Source organism: Bos javanicus, chromosome 8 (genome assembly GCF_032452875.1).
Source record: "Bos javanicus breed banteng chromosome 8, ARS-OSU_banteng_1.0, whole genome shotgun sequence".
NCBI lineage: Eukaryota > Metazoa > Chordata > Mammalia > Artiodactyla > Bovidae > Bos > Bos javanicus.
The window spans coordinates 105,975,044-105,992,997 of NC_083875.1; the positions used below are offsets into that span (position 1 = coordinate 105,975,044).

General features: G+C 49.5%; 1 protein-coding gene across 1 annotated transcript in view; it reads left to right on the plus strand.

The window, feature by feature from the left end:
* The first annotated feature begins 380 nt into the window (after positions 1-380).
* The window catches only part of PAPPA (pappalysin 1), a 268,043-nt gene continuing 250,469 nt past the window's right edge, over positions 381-17,954 (plus strand). The window contains exon 1 of the mRNA XM_061426652.1: positions 381-1,236. Coding sequence (XP_061282636.1) covers positions 816-1,236 — 421 coding nt within the window. The 5' untranslated portion in view covers positions 381-815. The remainder of the gene's footprint in view (positions 1,237-17,954) is intronic.

The window sequence follows — 17,954 nt, forward strand, 5'->3', positions numbered from 1 at the left end:
AACAGGAATGTGTGTTTTGAGCAGGAATGAGGAGAGCTGGGAGGACCATAAGGGGGTGTGTACAGAATTTCATTAAATTGTTACTTTAAGATTGTCTTCTTAAAAAAAAAAAAAAAAAGGAGGGGGTGGAGAAGCGGAGAGAAGGAGGCAAACGGGAAGGTGGAGGACGGCTGGGTAGCTCGGCCTCTCCAAACTGATTGATTAGTCATGATCCCCGCAGTTTTAACTAGGACTCATTCAATTGGGGAGGTGGAGCGCTCGGGAGCAGATTAGCATACGCTTGTTTACTCATCTTCTGAGGGATTTTTCCCCCCTCTTTCCTTTCATTTTGTGAAGAAGGAGGGAGGGGAGGGGGGACTGGGGGGGGGGGAGAAGGGGGTTGTGGCTTGTGTTATAAAGGACGCAAAAAATAAATAAATTAGAGCATCTTTTGGGGGGGGAGGGAATTCAGCGGATCAGTGTCTTAGAGGAGCTTTTTTTTTTTTTTTAAGAGCGAGAAATCATATAAAATAAAATGAAATAAAACAAGGAGGAAGGCAACCAGCTGTTAGAGGGGGGAATAAGGCAGATAAAGGAGCGGAGAGAGAAATTAATTGCCAACCAGGAGGAGTTGGGCTGTATTTTTTCAAAGGTGGGGGGAGTGGAGCACACACCTTGAGGAGGAAAGCGAGAAAGAAAAGAAAAAAGCAAGTGGAAGGGGGGGCTCGCCCAAGAAGGGTGAAGAAGCGAAGAAAGTCGAGGCGCCGAGGCTCCTAAAGCTGGCAGCTCCGGGCGGCGGTGCAGGGGCGAAGGGGGGGCGGGGGGGACCGTCGGACATGCGGCTCTGGAGTTGGGTGCTGCGCCTGGGGCTGCTGAGCGCCGCGCTGGGCTGCGGGCTGGCCGAGCGCCCCCGCCGGGCCCGGAGAGACCCGCGGGCCGGCCGCCCCCCGCGCCCCGCCGCCGGCCCGGCCACCTGCGCCACCCGGGCGGCCCGCGGCCGCCGCGCCTCGCCGCCGCCGCCGCCGCCGCCGCCGCCGGGCGGTGCCTGGGAAGCCGTGCGCGTCCCCCGGCGGCGGCAGCAGCGGGAGGCAAGGGGCGCCGCGGAGGAGCCGAGCCCGCCGAGCCGGGCGCTCTATTTCAGCGGGCGAGGCGAGCAGCTGCGCCTGCGAGCCGACCTCGAGCTGCCCCGGGACGCGTTCACGCTGCAAGTGTGGCTGCGAGCAGAGGGGGGCCAGAGCTCTCCGGCGGTGATCACAGGTAGGCAAGGGCTCCCGGGCGGGCGCTGCACCGGCCCCGCGGCCCCAGGGGCGCGCGGGTGCCTGGGCGCGGGTGGCGGGATGGTCGGGGGGCTGGAGGGTGTGTCTGTGCAGGAGCCGCCGCTCAGCTGGCGGCTCAGAGGCTCCAGGACGAGCCGCGAGCCTCACTTTGCCCCATCTGCCGAATGGGCGCGCTCGGAAGGTGTCTCTGCCTAGCCCCTCCGGAAGAACGCAGGGAGCGCTCCCGGCCACCCCAGACCGCAGTTGATGAGGGCTGGTCTCGGGGAGCCTTGTGCACAAGAATCGTGTTTTGGATGTTCAGGTGGACTGCCTCTGTTCGGGATGGTGGGGAGGACGACCCAGTTGGGATGCATGCGAATAGAAGCTAGGGACCATTGATTTCTTTGGCTTTTTAATGGAGATGACCCCCACCCCCATCCCCGCTTTACTTAGCCCAGTTACCCTGAAAGCCTACAAGCTTGTTGTGATCCTCAGGACTTAAAAGTACTTGAAGTGCCCCAAAGTCGCTCTGTACTTGCTGCCTGCCTCTGGGATGAACCCCCTACCCCCAGCCACCCACAGACACGCACGCACACTGCCGTCCCGTGTTCTCTCTTTTCAAGCCCCTTGCCTGTCATTCGGAGCTGGGGTGAGACTTTCCGCCTGCACACCCAGCCAGTCTTCCCGGGACTAGGCTGCGAAACGGGGCGCTTTTCTCATTTGGGACTTTTACAAGCCCGTAATGAATTTAGGTTCCCCTCCTCACACCCTCCCCTTTCCATAGCAAAACCCACAGTGAAACCGGACACTTCGCGAGGGTTGCAAACCTTAGAAATCCTCCAGCATCCATTTTCCCCCCTCTTAATGAATCTGTGGCAATGTCTTTAATAAAACTGGGGGGCCGAAAGGGAGGGGGCGGCGCTGGAGGAGAGGAGGAAAGTTTTGCCTCTGCTGGCTGGGAGATTCCCTCCCTGCACAAACAATCTTGCCCCGTCCTCGGATGGCTCAGAGTGAGAGTAGGGGTTCCCCCATCGATGCAGCCAGGAAACGTGTTGGAGGCGTTTTGCGATCCCACCCCCTTACACACACTTTCTTAGAAGGGAGAGAGCTCTGAGTTCTCCGGGCAGTCCGGCTTCTTTCTGTCGTGGCATGGACCTTCTCAAATGTTGCTAACTCTGTCCTATTTACATCAAGCCCATTTCGGGGACCCAAACTCTGCTGCCGTACTAAGTAAGCACATACCGCAAAGCTCCGCTCTCCCGCTACCAAATCCCAAACCGAGAGCTACAAAGTGACTTTCCCCCATGCCTGACGTCATCATATGCTATTTTTTTCTTTTTCTTTCTTTTTTTTTTGCGTCTCAGGAAGGAGAGGGAAACTGAGCTCATTCAGTTTTAGCCCCCAAGCCCCAGTCAGCCAGAGGGGTTTATAATGTAGAGTAGAGAAGAGACGGTACTCATAATAGTAATGCTGATGCTTATAATTCAGGGCTATGGTATGTTTACTTCTCTTTCGGAACACAGGAAAAACACAGAGCCTGCTACTTGGAGATTTTTTTTTTTTTTTTTTTTTAAATGAGTAGATCTGATTTTTTCCTAGTCTATACCTATGGTACAGGGGTTTGGAAACCTTCTCCTCCAGAGTGGAGAGCCCAGGGTTATAGAGGTATCATCAATGAAAAGGTAGTAAATGCACTTTTTCAAAACAAACAAACACGTACATATAGCACCTGAGATTCCACAGGAGCCTGCTTTATAAATGTCTGCAATTCAGACAAGGAGCCCCCTCTTGACACACATACTCTCTTGAGCACTCATTCACTCTCTCACACAAAGATTGTGCAGTAAAATACTTTAATTGGATGGGGGACGTTAGGTTATTATTGCTTGTATAAAATGCCTGGTCCATTTTATGTGTGGAAATAACATTCCTCTCAAAACGAGAAAGAAAAAAAAAAGTCACTGCTGCTGTGTAGCCCCAGAAAGCTCAGAGCTTTTCTCCCTAGGATTCTGGTGGATTTTTTTTTCCCCTCCCCTAGTTGAATCTGAGCCAGATTTGACGGTGTGTAAACACCTGGCCTTGAGCCAGAAAAGACTCATTCTGCGTATCCTCCACACGGTACAGGCTGTGGGACTGAAAAGAACCTGCTTCTCCTTGAATTAAAACGCAAACAAACAGAGGTTCTTTGCAGAAACACTTTTGCAGCTCCTTCCTCCGTGTCAGTTCAGGCTGGGAGAGGCAGGGCCGGCTGAGGTGGGCAATTTGGACGAGGGTGTCAAGCCACGTCCTCCCGCAGCGACCTGGGGTGCCTGGTTGGCCACCTGACCTCTGCTGGCGCTCTCTGGCGGGGCGTCGCCACTTTCCTAGGAATCCCTGGTCACCTATCTTGAGAGAGCAGGCATCTCCCAGCAGGGACCTCACTGCTATTTCAGGCAGAGGGTTGCTGCCTCGCTGTCAGGCCAGGCTGCCTTACATCACTCTTTGCTGCAGGATTCAATTGGGTTTCGTAAAGGTCTAATTTTATGGTGCTGTTAACCGGGTCTGTCGTCTGGCAGAGGCAGGCCTCGCCGCTGCTGGGAGGCGGGCCATGCTCCCAGATCCGCCTGGGATGCTATTTCTACCCCGGTTCAAACTTCACTGACACCAGTTCAGACAGGCGCTCAGAGAGGCAGAGAAGAGTGAAGGAGCAGTTTGTTCCTGAAGCTCAGAAAACATGCCTTTTATTTTTTCCAAAAGGGAAGTGGCAGTGGGTGGGGGGGAATATATATATATACACACACACACACACACACATACACATGTCTGTACATATGTGTGTGTGTCGGTTGCTCAGTTGTGTCCAACTCTTTGCAACCCCATGGACTGTAACTCTCCAGGCTCATGTGTCCTTGGGATTTCCCAGGCAAGAATACCAGAGTGGGTTGCCATGCCCTCCTCCAGGGGATCTCCCCAACCCAGGAATTGAACCTGGGTCTCTCATGGTGCAGGCAAATTCTTTATCATCTGATCCACCAGGGAAGCCCACATATATATGTGTGTGAGTATTAATAAAAATGAAAAGGCTTATGCAGGCAAAAGCAGAGCTAAAGTTAGAAAGTGCCTGTGTGCCGGAGTCTCTGAATGGCCCACCCACGGTGGATGGTCTGAGGGTTGAAGAGTCCTTTAAGGCTGTTGTGAAAAGGGTCCTAGGAGGTCCCCCAGGCCTGATCTTGTCTCTTAGGCCAAACAGGGAGATAGATGCAGCCAGGGGAGGGGTCCCCTGTGGCAGGAACTAGGATTTGAGCCTGGTCCTGTCCATTCCCAGGCCTTACCCACTATCCTGCTGAGAAAACCCGTCCGAGAAACACCGTCACCTCCCACCCTTCACAGACCCACCACCCAGCCACTTGGGGCATGGCAATTGGGGTTCCCTTTCAAGTCTGGGGGTGAGGGGGGCTTGTTGACACATCTTTTTGCCTTTATAGCGTACCAGGCAGGATCCAGATCCCTGCCCCTCATCCCCACCTGCCCTCCCCCACCATACCTCTCCAGTTTGACAGAAAGAGAAAGAAGGGGAAGAAAAAGAAAACAAGACTCAATTTGCTCCAAGGAGCAGAGGCCCCGAGCAGCAGTTAATCTTGTTAAAGTTTCTCTGACCTGCTAGATAAGTGAAATGTGGACCCCACAAGTACGGCTACCTCCTCCCGCCCCCATGCCTTAGTGACCCAGAATCCCTGCTCACAAGAAGGAAAGGATTTACCTGAATCCCCTCCAGCACCTCCTCCTGCCATGCTTCTTTCCTTTGTTCTAAATGTTGGACTATTGAGTTGACAGGCTACTGAGAAGAGACCTTTATTTCCGCCCTTCTGCAGCCCGCACTTCCCACAACCCACTCAATCCCAAAAGAGCCTTGGCTCTGTGGACTGAGGATACTTAGTGGCAGGAAGGAAAGTGACTCTTCCTGGGTGCCTCCCAGGTGCCAGGCACTGAGCTAGGTGCTTGCCTTGTGTCTGCCAGTTTCACCCTCACAGCCACCCTGCAAGGTGGGCATTGCCACCTCTGTTTTCCAAATGAGGAAACAAAGTCTCAGAGGGTGGAAGCTACTTAGTCCAAAGTGGACAGAGCCCAGGTATGACCTCGAGCTGCAAGTGTCCGCTTCTTCTTCAGCAGTACTTTTGGAGAGAGAAGCAATGACCCCCTTTCCTTCTTTAGACCTGCTGCGGACAACTCCTTTCTGCCCCTCTGTGTGCTAACTGTATTCCTGCAGATGAAATGGGATAAAACGTGAATCTAAATCTCCTTGGAACTCTGGATGTGACTCGCATATCTGGGTGTTTTGGTTTTTTTTTTTTTTTTCTTTTCCCACCAAACTATCTATCAGACAGACGGGGCTTGGGATTTCTGTTGCCAATGACTTCCTGTGTGGTTTGAGTCAGGTCACTTTGTCTTTCTGTCCCTTTGGCTTCCTCTTCTGTAAAACGGGCATAGTGGTGTCAGGATAATGCAGGGAAATAGGCAGGCAGAAAGGACCTGGCACAGAACCAGCTCGTCCTGGGGACTCAGTCAATGGCTGTGAGTGGTAGCTGGATCCAGTAAGTAACCCTCTTGCCTTTCCTAATTCGCCACCTTGCCTTCAGCCCGTTTATGCCATGTTCGGGCTTCCCTGCTGGAGTGGCTGCGGAGTCTGTCTAGAGTAGACAGTGTATCTTGGGGAACAAACAGTTGGGCCCCTTCAGATCCCTTCCTTGCACTTTGATTTCCTCTTCTTTGACCTACTTGGATGACTCCTTGGTGATAAGGGCCAGAGGAGGGCCACCAGCACAGGACCAATGACTAGGAAAGCCAGTTAGCACCCAGAGGGAGAATACACCCTCAGGAACAGAAGCCCGACAGTGGTCACAGTGCATCCCGGTCACAGCTCTGTGGTCACATGCCTCTCACTCCTTCCCCAGACACTCCCCTGACTTTCACGTTGCCCCAGCCAGCACTTCACGTGGACAGATCGGGTGACGGAGACTGCATCACCCTCGCCCCACTACACCGAGGAGGGCAAACTGGAGGCTAAGAGGTGGAGGGCTCAGGAACATGGGTTTTGCATGGTCAGCCAGGCATGGACTGTGTCCAGCAGCCCATGGAGAAAGAGGGAAATTGAGGGCCAGCATCACACGGGGGCTGAGAACTGAACTGTATCCATAAGCTACCCCTCTCAAGGTGGCCTGGGAGGTGATTTGGTTGAGTTGCTCCCATTTTGTATCACTGAAAATCACCAGCTTTTAAAACCTCCTGCTGCCCAGCTGCCTCCCAGGGATTCAGAGGTCGACGGTCTGGCACTGGCCTGGGCAGTGGTGTTTTTTGAAACCTTCTCAGGAGATGTGGAAGGGCCACCACATCAGAAGAACCGCTGATCCTGCTTGATGTCTCCCTGCTCTGCAGGTGGAGAAACTGAGGCCTCGGGCAGGGGTAGGGAGTAGGGCTTCCTGCTTACCCAGCTGGTCGGTGGCAGAGCTTTTAGAGAAGTTCAGCTGTTCCAGTTCTGAATTACCATCAGAAGGGACCCCCTTTCCATTCCCAATTCCACTGTGGTTCCTAGGGGCAGGGTGTGTGTGTGTGTGTGTGTGTACATTCACACGCACACTGACATTCCATTTTTTTTCAAATCTGGTCCTGTATGTGAAGCCACATTCTCACCTTCTGGTACCTCCTTTAAAGAGCAAACACTCCTTCACAAAGGGGATAATACATGGAGTGCCACACATCTGAGTTCAAATGGACCTCTCACCATGCTTGAGCAGTGAGGTGTATTTTTTTTTCTGAGGAAAAAGAGGTGGAAGGAGGGAAGGAACCCCAGCTAAGGCATTCCCCACTTTGCCCAGGGCTAGTCCTTCCTGAAAGAAGGCAAGTGTTCCTATCATCCCAAATCCCCTCACCTTATGATCACTCTGAAACCAGCGCTGGCTGTAGGGTGTCTTAGATGAGAGAGAAGACCCCCAGGGACTCCAGGTAGGAGGACCCCCTATACAGGCAGCCTGAGCCTCATCTACCTATGGCTGGTCCAGGGCTTAAGAATTCAGTAAGTGCCTGCTTCTCCCCTCACCTGCTGCCCCGTCTCTGGAATTTAATTTCCTTTCCCTCAGTGTCTCTTTTATCTTTTTTTCTTGCTGCGCTGAGGACTCTGCTTCATGCCTTGATGCACTTACTAGAAACATTCAACTCAGACCTGATTTGTGGGTCTTGGCCCTTTAGCTCCTTTGAAAACCTGGAACTGAGAGCCAGGAACTCTGGACTCAAGTCCCAGCTTGGCCTCCTCTGAGCTGTGTGACCTGGAGCCTCTGGGGAGAGAGTTGCAGGTGTGGTTACAGTCAACACCCCCATCTCACATGTTGTCACGAGAACCAGGTGAGACAATGGCAGGAGAAGCTCTCGGCTGAGATCAGAATCTAGTCCATAGGTCCACACTGGTTGGAGGATCCAGAAAGTGAGAGATGTGAGTGCTTTGTAAGATCCACGTTGTTCCTGGAAAGGCACCTTTATCATCATTCTTCACACTCCAACAATAAACAGTGATTGAGTTAGCAAACCTTTCCCTATGTGTGACCTCACTGGAATCCTTTGATGTTGGAATTAACAGGTCTGCCTCACTTGCCGTGTGACCCAGACAACTTAACTGCTCCTCTCTGCTTCAGTGTTCTCAGCGTGCGTAGCTGGGTAGCAATGAAACAGGGGCTTTCACGCTGGAAATCCTAAGATTTCCACAATCTTAGGAATGCCCTGAGGAGAGGTGATGGAGAAGGAAATGGCAACCCACTCCAGTGTTCTTGCCTGGAAAATCCCAGGGATGGGGGAGCCTGGTGGGCTGCTGTCCATGGGGTCGCACAGAGTCGGACACGACTGAAGTGACTTAGCAGCAGCAGCAGCAGGGAAGAGATGAAGGGAAGCAAACCATTCTGCGTCCTGCACCTTCCCTTCCCCTATACTGCTTGAATTGTGTGATTCTACAAGACTTCCTTTGAAGGACTGTGTGAGTTTCTCAGTGACAGAATTCAAGTGGACACGGGCTGACATTGTTAACTTTGTTAGTCATGATGCCGGTATTGTGATTATACATTTTTAAAGATCTATTCTGTTAGAAATGCGTACTGAAGTATTTATGGATAAAATGACGTTATGTCTATTTTGTTTGTTTAAAGTGTTCCAGGAAAAAAAAAATTAGGATGTTGGGGGGAAGAGGGGTAGATGAAAGAAGATTGGCAGACTGATGATCGCTGAAGCCAGATGACAGAAAACAACGGGCTTCAATGCAGGTTTTGTCTGTCCTCCTGTGCCTGATTGAAGAATTCCATCATAAAAAGTTTAAAAGAGTTGGAGAGCCACAGGAGGAGCTGAAGTCTTAGATCCCTGTGTGATCTGTGAGCTGACAGGTTTCCAACTGCATTTCAGCAACTTGGAGCGGGTTAGGGACTCTCCCAAGGTCACACAGAGAGTAACTGAAAGTCAGGGTGCAGACATGGGAGCTCCCTCGGCCCTTCTTCCTATACACCTGTGAACCCAGGTGACTGGCCGTCCTGGAGAGCTTTCGAGGAAGACAAGAGACAGGAGGGGCAGGTGGAGCCTTGCAGAGCAATTAGAAATGTCCGTGAGGGCATTCCTTGCTGTATGGAACCATCCCCAGCATTGGGAAGCATTTTACATCCTTGGTTTTGTGCATAAGAATCCCCTAGAATCTCCTAATCATTGTGACAGCCCAAAACACACTGTGACCATTCACACACAGGCACGCGTGCACACACACACACACACACACACACTCATTCACGTTTCCACCTACCCCTGTTTCTTTCTTTCTTTCTTTATTTTTTGGCTCCTTCTTTCTCTGCATCTCCCATGGCCCTGGAAGCCTTCTAGAACCTTCTAGAGCCCGGTGGGGATGGAGGAGGAGGATAAACTATAGTTGACTAAGAAAGAGCTGACACCCTCAGGAAACGGGAGGAAGGAGCATATGTTTACTGAGGACGTATTTTGTAATGATTGACGGTAGAACTCGAGTCAGGCCACCTGAGTGTGACTGGCTGGTTCTCCAGCCTGCCAGTTGTGTGACCTAGGGCAAGTTACTTAATATCACCAAGCGCCACTTTTCCCCTCCGTGAAATGCGGATGATACTGGCTCCCACTTCATAGGGTTGTTTTGAAGATTAACTGGGCCTCCATGTGGAAAACGCTTAGTAATGGAATCTAGACCACGGGGAAGCACCCAGTAAACGCTAACTTGTGTGGGTCTTGTGTGTGTCCGGTCCTTGCTACACGCCATTTCTAATTCTCTCAATAACTCTATAAATTAGACATGTTTATCTCCTTTGGCAGAGCTAGGAATTGCCTTTCCCTCCCTCCCCACTCAGGAAAGGCTTGTTCCTGTCGTCTTCACATAAAACAAAAACTAAAATGAAGGACAAAGAGAATAAACACTTTATCATTTCCTGTCACAGAAGCAGCATGGGCTCATTGTACAGACTCTAAGCAAAGCAGATTAAAAACAAGGAGCAGAGTAGGACATGTCCCTCCCTGCCCAAGTATTCAACAAGTATTCAGTGAGTTTCTTCTGCATGCCAGGCACAGTTTTAGGCTGTCAGTACAAAGCAAGGAACAGAAGAAGATATCTCTGACCTCAGGGAGTTTATATTCTGGAGTCGGGGGTGAGAAGTGAGAAGGAAGAGGCAGAAGACGAATGAGTAAGGAAACTCACCTCATCATGTTGGGTGAATGTTTATGAACATAGACAAAATAGGAAGAGGGAGTTGCGTGGGGCTGGGGTGGCAGGAAGAGGAGGGAGGCAGTGATGAGAAGTCACTCTGGACCAGAGGCCTCAGAGCAGAGGGGGGTTGGCTGGAGGAGGCTGTGGGGTTTGGAGAAGGAAGCACAAGGGGCTAAGGGCAGGGGGTGGAGGGCGGGGGTCAGGTCCAGACCAGCGCAGTCCTCAGCTTGCTGTGTGACTTTGGGTAACGCACTTTCCTTCTTGGGGCCCACTTTCCTCATCCGAACAGTGGGGGTGAGGAGGAGCGCATCCTTGTCTGTCTTTGGCCTAGAGGCCTGTCCAGCAGAGGTCCCCTGGGGCCCCGTGATCCTCACGATCAGTGTTGGCAGTCGTTCCCGTGCTCCTCCTTTTTGAGTGAGGCTTCCTCCACCAGGTGGCGCTTGTGCCCCTCGGGGACTAAGTTTTGCCCACACTGCTCCTCTTTCCCAGCTACCCTCGTCCTTGAAAAAGGACATGGCGCCCCTTCTTGCTCAGGTATCACTGGCCGACCCCAACTTAGAATGTGGCTCTCTCATGGACATGTATGCTTTAATGTCTCCTCAAAAAGCCTCCTGTCCACAAGCAGAGTACCGACGGGTAGAATCTGCATCAAAGACTGACTGAAGACATTATGTAGGGAATATTGGTACTTCCCGAGAGCTGGAAGCCATCACATGAATGATATTGCTAATAATAGCTGCTGTAAATATATTTTTTAAAAAACTCACCAAGTGACCTTTTCAGTGAGATCACATCTTGGCTTATGGCTAGAATACTCAGGTTTCATAATTTCTTACTGTACAAAAGCCATTCCAGGCAACTGGCTGGACACTGGCGTAGACCACTGGCCTTTTGGTCATGCTTATCACTTTAATCACATCACTTCATGATTAAAATACTAGAACTCGGGAGTCTGTAGCCATCTGTTAGTCTATTCTCCTTCTGGGAATCCCCAGCACTGTCATCCCCAGATTTTTCTTCCAACAAGAGAAAGAGAATGTTTTCCAGTATTACTTGTCACAAACCCAGGGACCATGGAAGAGTAGGAGAGATGGCCCTGTTTCAGTTTTGGAAAACCTGGGAGGGTCCCAGGTTCCAGTCCATTTGGAGGAAACAGAGACAGAAACTCTAGGAGGTGCTGGATCGCAGCTTGGGATCGAAGTGCGTGGGTCATTGTTTAGTGGTTCAGTCATGTCCAGCTCTTTTCATGACCCCTTGGACTGTAGCCCACCGGGCTCCTGTTCATGGGATTTCCCAGGTAAGAATACTGGAGTGCGTTGCCATGTCTTTCCCCAGGGGATCTTCTGAACCCAGGGATCGAACCTGCATCTCCTGCATTGGATGTAGCTTCTTTAGCACTGAGTCATCTGGGAGGCCAAGTATATGGGTGGGGGAGCATAGAACTTGTTATGGATCCCTGATCTGCTGTTTTGCCTTTAAGAGACTGGTGGTCTAACCTGTACCTACCACCTTTGTAGGCAAGAAGCTATTCCTGCATCTGTCCCACATCCACTTCTTCTTAATTCTTTTTGCTCTATAAACAAGAAATACAGCTGAGCAGAATATCACCAGATATGTTTGTAAAGAGGGGTTTATTTCCCCCAATGAAACTGGAGATCTTTTGGCTACAGAGGCTGGTAAGAGTACAGAGAAAGAGCTGATAACAGGCCAATCAGGAACAAGGTGGCCTTGCTCTAAGAGATGCGCAGTACACATAAAATGTAAGGAAGGAAGGCATCCTCTACTCTGGTGAAGAAACATTCCCATAAGTGCAGAGAACCCAGGGGTTTGAGAGTCAGCATCAGAGCCATTCGTTCCCAGGATGAGAAACCAAGGGGTGGTAGAAACAGTGACTTGTCCAAACCAGTGACCATTCAGGGTAAGATCCTCTGTCTTCTGAGTCTTAGGCCAGGGCTAGGTCTGCTTCCCTCCTTGCTTTGCATCCTTCCCTATCAAAGTACCATCTCTCTGCTGAGGAGCATCATTTATCTCCAGATTCTGCTGGACTCTGGACTCACAGATCCAGCTGTCTATTGAAAATGTCAGCCTGCATTTCAAACTCAACATGTCCAAAGCTGAATCCTCTTTCTTCCAAAATTCCTTCTGTCCTCATCTAGTGTCACCTGCCCTAGATATGTCACCCACCAAATGGCAACCCACTCCAGTGTTCTTGCCTGGAGAATCCCAGGGACGGGGGAGCCTGGTGGGCTGCCGTCTCTGGGGTGGCACAGAGTCGGACACGACTGAAGCGACTTAGCAGCAGAAGCATATTTATCCTGTCTGTCCTGCCTTTTTAACATGTTTATAGCCAACCTTCCTTCCCCTTTCTTAGCTTAGGCTTTCTTCATCTCTTGCTTTGACTCTTCCCTTAGAATTGTAAGTGCCCACTTCTCTGAGCCTCAACTCCAACACCTCCTTCAACCTGTCCTTCAGCCTTCCGCAGTCAAATCTTGCTACAGTGCTAATCTGCCTCTACTGCCTCTAGCTAGAGGCCCTTCAATAGCACTGCAGTTATTTACAGTCCCCCAGATAAATGCCATAGGCTTTTCCCCATCATTTTCTTTACTTGACATACCTCCTAGATCCCCTAGATCCTTGACATACCTTTCTATCCCCACATAGAAATGTTGCAGGCACCGTGTTGCAGAGCGCTTAAGCATCTAGAGGATTCTGCTCAATGTTCCTCTTCTGGGAAACCCTTTCTGATTCTTCCCCAAATACCGCTTGTTTGCCACCTCTCTTATGCATCTGTCTCGATATGCTCTGCACACATTTATCAAAACACCTGGAATTCTTTATCACGTTTTATCCTGTGCAAATTAGGGGTCCTCTCAGCTTCTCTACTGCCTGGCCGCACGCCTCGCTTATAAGGAAATACAGAGATTTTTTGTTTAATGAATGCATGAGTGGATAAAGGAACCAGCTACACTTCTAATGATTCTGGGAGAGAGCTTGGGAACCTCAGGCATGTTGCATTACGTAACCAAAACACATGACCTGGCCCGTGCGTCACACTCAGAAACATTACACAGTGGTTAATTCCATTTCCCCTTGAGCAAAGAAGTCAGAAGGGAAAAGAAAAGATAATCTGGCCTTCCCAAACACGGGCTGGGGGAGGGACAGTGTAGTCGACGCCTCCTCAACTCACATCTCGGCCTTTCTAATCCAAGCCCCAGACTAACCTTGGTCTTTCCCACTCTGTCCTTTGCCCATTTGCGGAGCGTTTGTTTTGTGTGTGCACAGCAGCACGTAATCCCAAGCTTTGCTGTCTCCTCCGGTTTCCACCCTGGTCCCCCCTCGCAGGTCCTTGCTGGGCCTCGGGTGTCCTAGCTGTCATATCTGTTGCCTGGGTTTTCCCTCCTTTGTGATTGGCGGGCCTCCCGTCGGCTGGCCTTGATCTTGTGAGCCCTTGGGGTGACCTTGGGGTCTGGAATCCTCTATCCGCTGTTTATATACCCTTGAGGGAGGAGACGCATTCTCAGCGGTAATAACAGTAATAAAAGCCGCCAGCTCATAACGAGCACTGACTGTGTGCTGGCCCTGTGCCGAGGGCTGCACACCGGACCCTCGGAGTTTGGTTTAGAAAGTGACATGATTTGCTGAAGGCCTCACGGCTTAAGGGTCGTGGAACTGGAGCTGAGGCCAGTTTAATTTTCTCTCTATCCATAGGGCCTAGTGCATTGTTTGGAATACAGTAACTGTTCAGTAAATGTTCCGTGAAAGGATGAATATATCTGAATGCTATATAGATGGCTGCCTAGCTGGCTGGTTGGATGGATGAGGCTACCCCCAGTGGCTAATGCAACCATCTACAGAGACTAAAGAGAAGGACAAAAGAGAAGGAATAGAGGGAGAGAGAGATGGAAGAAAAACTGGAATGAACATTATAAGACTTTAAAGAGATTGGCTAAGAAATCTCTTTGTTGTTCAGAATATATTTTATTTGCCAGTAACTTTTGAACAAAAAGGCCACTGATGTCTACCAGAGCATTTCCCACTTTTACATAGTCTACCAGGAGCTAATAAACTTTCAAAGATTCGCTCTGCCAAACATGTTTCTGGATTCCTCTTTTGGGAATCAGGCTTCCTTGATAGCTCAGCTGGTAAAGAATCCGCATGCAACGCAGGAGACCCCGATTCGATTCCTGGGTTAGGAAGATCTGCTGGAGAAGGGCTAGGCTATCCACTGCAGTATTCTGGCCTGGAGAATTCCACCGACTATAGTCCATGGGATCGCAAAGAATCAGACATGACTGAGCCCCTTTCACTTTTGGGAATCAGGGCCTGAGAAATGTTCCCCCAGGAACATGCTCAGCAGAGACGGCGACCCTCTCACCATCTGAGGAGGGACCTGATACATTCAGAGCCAGTTTGGGCCCGATGTAGGTGGTATGCTGTGAGAACCAGGGGTTCTGAGCAGAAGAACGACTCTGGAGTAATGAGGCTGGTTTGTGATGGGCTCTCATTGGAGCTGATTAAGCCTCTATAGAGCCAGTAGTGAGTTCACAGGATTACTCCTTTACAAAAAACCCCACTGGGCTGATTAGAGCTGATCTGCTAGCAGCAAATATGATATCTTGTTCTTCCCTTTCCCAAGACAATAGAGTCTGCTTTATAAAATCTGCTCGGTTTTTAGATGAAGAAACGGAGATCTAGGCAAGTTAACTTGTTAAACTGAGTTGAGTGAGGTTAAGCGCACAAACTGGTAGCAAAATTGAAACTGGAACTGGGATCTCGTGACTCCCAGATCAGTGCTTTTTCCACCAGACACTTTGTTTTCCTTTACAGTGTCAGATGATGGATACATCTGTGGGTTCACGTTAGTGAGCTTATTAGAAATGTCATACAGCTGTTTATTAACTTAAGTATTTCTTACATGCCAAACCTCTGTCCTAGACATTCTGCAAAGTTGAATGGGAAATGGCAGTTTATTCAGAGAGGTAAGCTTCCCTTCTTTTCTTCCTTCCTTCCATCCATCCACCCATCTATTTGGTTACTGAGCAACCTTTACGTCTTTGCGTCTTACACACCAAGCTAGGAGATGCAGATTAAAAAGAACAGGGCACAGTTCCATCCCTTGGGGAACTCCCAGTCCTGGTGGCGGAAGCAGACTGGTAAACAGCTACATGACATCATGGTAACTGCTATAACTAAGCAATTAATAGAGTCCTGGAAAAGCTCAGAAGCAGAAAAACTGTGTTGTTGCACATCTATGTTTGTTATGGGGGCTAGAAAGTACTCTGAGATTTGGGGGGCTGAAAAAGGTCCCTTCCCCCTAGAAGGGTTGGGGATTCGTGAAGTAGGTGGAGTGCGTGTGGAATGTGCGCCTTGCCCTGCATAAGGATGTGTACCATGCATGACGTTTTAAGCGTCGAACTGTAAGTCAAAGTAGAACAGTAAACACTCTTTGATTCATGTCTCCGCTAAGGACATTGACCTAGAGTAGCTTTTAGGAATATGACACTAGGAAATGATTCGACGATTCAGTCTATCACCATCCGAATCAAACCCAACAGCTCCATACTGCGTTTGTCATGCTCTTGTGATGCCTTCGTACTTGTCTTTCTCCACTTGTTTCCAGGCTCCATCTGAGCGGAGACCATGTCTGTCGTTATCGCTGCTTTATTCCTACCTGTCACACAGCGCCAGCCATGCTGGTGGTGCTCAGTCAACTTTGTGAAATGAATTGGAGATGGCTCCGCATAAGGGAGAAAAGAGGACGTCTGAAAGGAAAGGTGCTTTGAGAAATGATGATGAGCCTTCAGAAGGGCCAGGCAATGAGAGCAAACGTGTTTGTGAATGACAGCCATTCGACACGGCTCTGGTTGCTCTGAGCTGACCCAATCCCTGTATATATTCCTGCCACCTTTCCCCTGTTACTAAGCCTCCTTTCTTTCTGTTGAGCCAGTATATCATTCTATTGGCTTTCAGTCCTTCTCCCCCAGGCTTTCTCTCAGTTTCTCCTATCCTGTCCCTGGAGAGAGCTGCTAAAGAACCAGCTGCAATGGTGAGGATGTGCTCTGCAAGCCTCCCCTGTGCCCTGGAGACTTCCCAGAGGATGTGAACACAGCGTGAGGGCGAGAAGCATGCCTGCCATCTCAGCACACCTTCCCAGGGCTGGCACATTGCTGGGGTTTGGCAGATATGTGAATGGACTTCTGGATGCATGAATGCCATAAATTTGCAGCACTTCTGATCTGGTCTCTTCAGTTCACAGGTGGAGAGAATCTGATGGCCAGAGGAGGCAGGGAAAAGATTCCAAGTTCTGCTCCAACTCAGAGACAGAGAAGGACAAGAGTCCAGTTCTCCTGACCATTGTTCTATCTAGTCATATTTTTCTGGGATTTGAGCCCAGCTCACTTGAACTTGGTCACAGAGATTTTAGATCATTGATTCCTATAGTTGAGTAGGACCCAAACTATCCTTTTATAGCTGGGAAATCTAAAGTCCCAAGAATGGGAGAGGTTAAACCACACACCAGAGCTTCCCCAAAACCCTCTATGCATCTCCATAGAGTCAATAAAAATGTAGTATGTGCCCAATACTCTTAGAGGTGCAATGCTTAAAGACAGAACAGTTCCCTGCCCTCGTGGACTTAGTATTCTTGTGAGGAGAGAAAGACCATACATAGGGAATCAGTTGTAAGGGCTTATACAGTGACAAGCAATGAAAATGGATGCTGTGGAGAATGACCAGAGTAGAAGGACATCGATGCAGGTGGCCAAGCTGAAGCTTGAATGACAGATGAGGAGGAACAAGCTGTATGAAAAGACAAATAGAGTTCCAGAGAGAAAAAGAAAGAGACAGAAGAGCTAGTGCACAGACCTTGAGGCAGGACAAAGAAGATTTAGCAGGTTGAAGAAGCAGATAGTCAAGCCATTACGAGACCTATGTTTCTGAAGCTAAAGGTAGCCCAGGTTGTGGAATGTGGATTTTGATCTAGATGAACTAGAAAGTTATCAGAGTTTCAACCAAGGAAGTTACAAGGTCTGGTGTTTGTTTTCCAAAGATCAGTTTGACCTCTATGTGGAAAATGAATCATACGAGACCAAGAGTAGAATGTCGATTATACCACTGTCGTGGTGTGAATTCACTAGTGATGTTATTGCTTAGTTCATTGTTTAGTTATTACTTAATATTTTGGTGAATATCATTACCACTTGTTTCCTTGCTAATACCAGTACCAACTAAAATATCTGAATAGCACTAATATTTTAAACCAATAGGGGGAAGAGGGGTTCCTTGCATTTTGCTCCAGGAGGACTTGAAGACACTTGTCCTCAAGACATTTTCTGTAGAACTTTGAGACTCTGCCCATTGTTCTGGAGAGCGGGTTGAAAGTTTTCATCACTTTCTAAAAGGGGTCTATGGCCCCCAAATGATGACTTAAATGCCTAAAAGAAGGAGACCTAAGGGGTCATTTCCTGAAGCCTGGTCCCAGCTCTCAAATCTGAACACTCTAGGAGATCTGTGAAAATGAGAATGTTGATGCTGAGTTGTCATATCAGACTGAGGAATTGCACTTTCCTTCATCTGTACCCTTGTTGGAGTAAATAGAATTGGGGACTTTTTTTCCCCTCTGAGGAGAAGTTCGTTTATTCCTTAGAAATATAATCTACAACTTTGTTTATTCAAACTCTGTTCTCTGAGTTTCTCTGAGTTTTAAACTAGGCAAGTTCACTTCCAAAGTGGCCTGAGGTGGTCCTTATCGTAATTATTCACTGTGGACTTTACCCAGGAATCTGTGAATCCAAATATCCATCTACTCTTCCATCCATCCAGGCATCACCCAACATCCACCCACCTACCCTCCTTCCCTCCCTCCCACCCTCCCTTCATCCCTCCTCCATACATTGATCTTTCCACCCTTCCATCCATGTAGCCTATTTACCAGGCTCTCTGCTTCCCTGGTGACTCACATAGTAAAGCGTCTGCCTGCAGTGTGGGAGACCTGG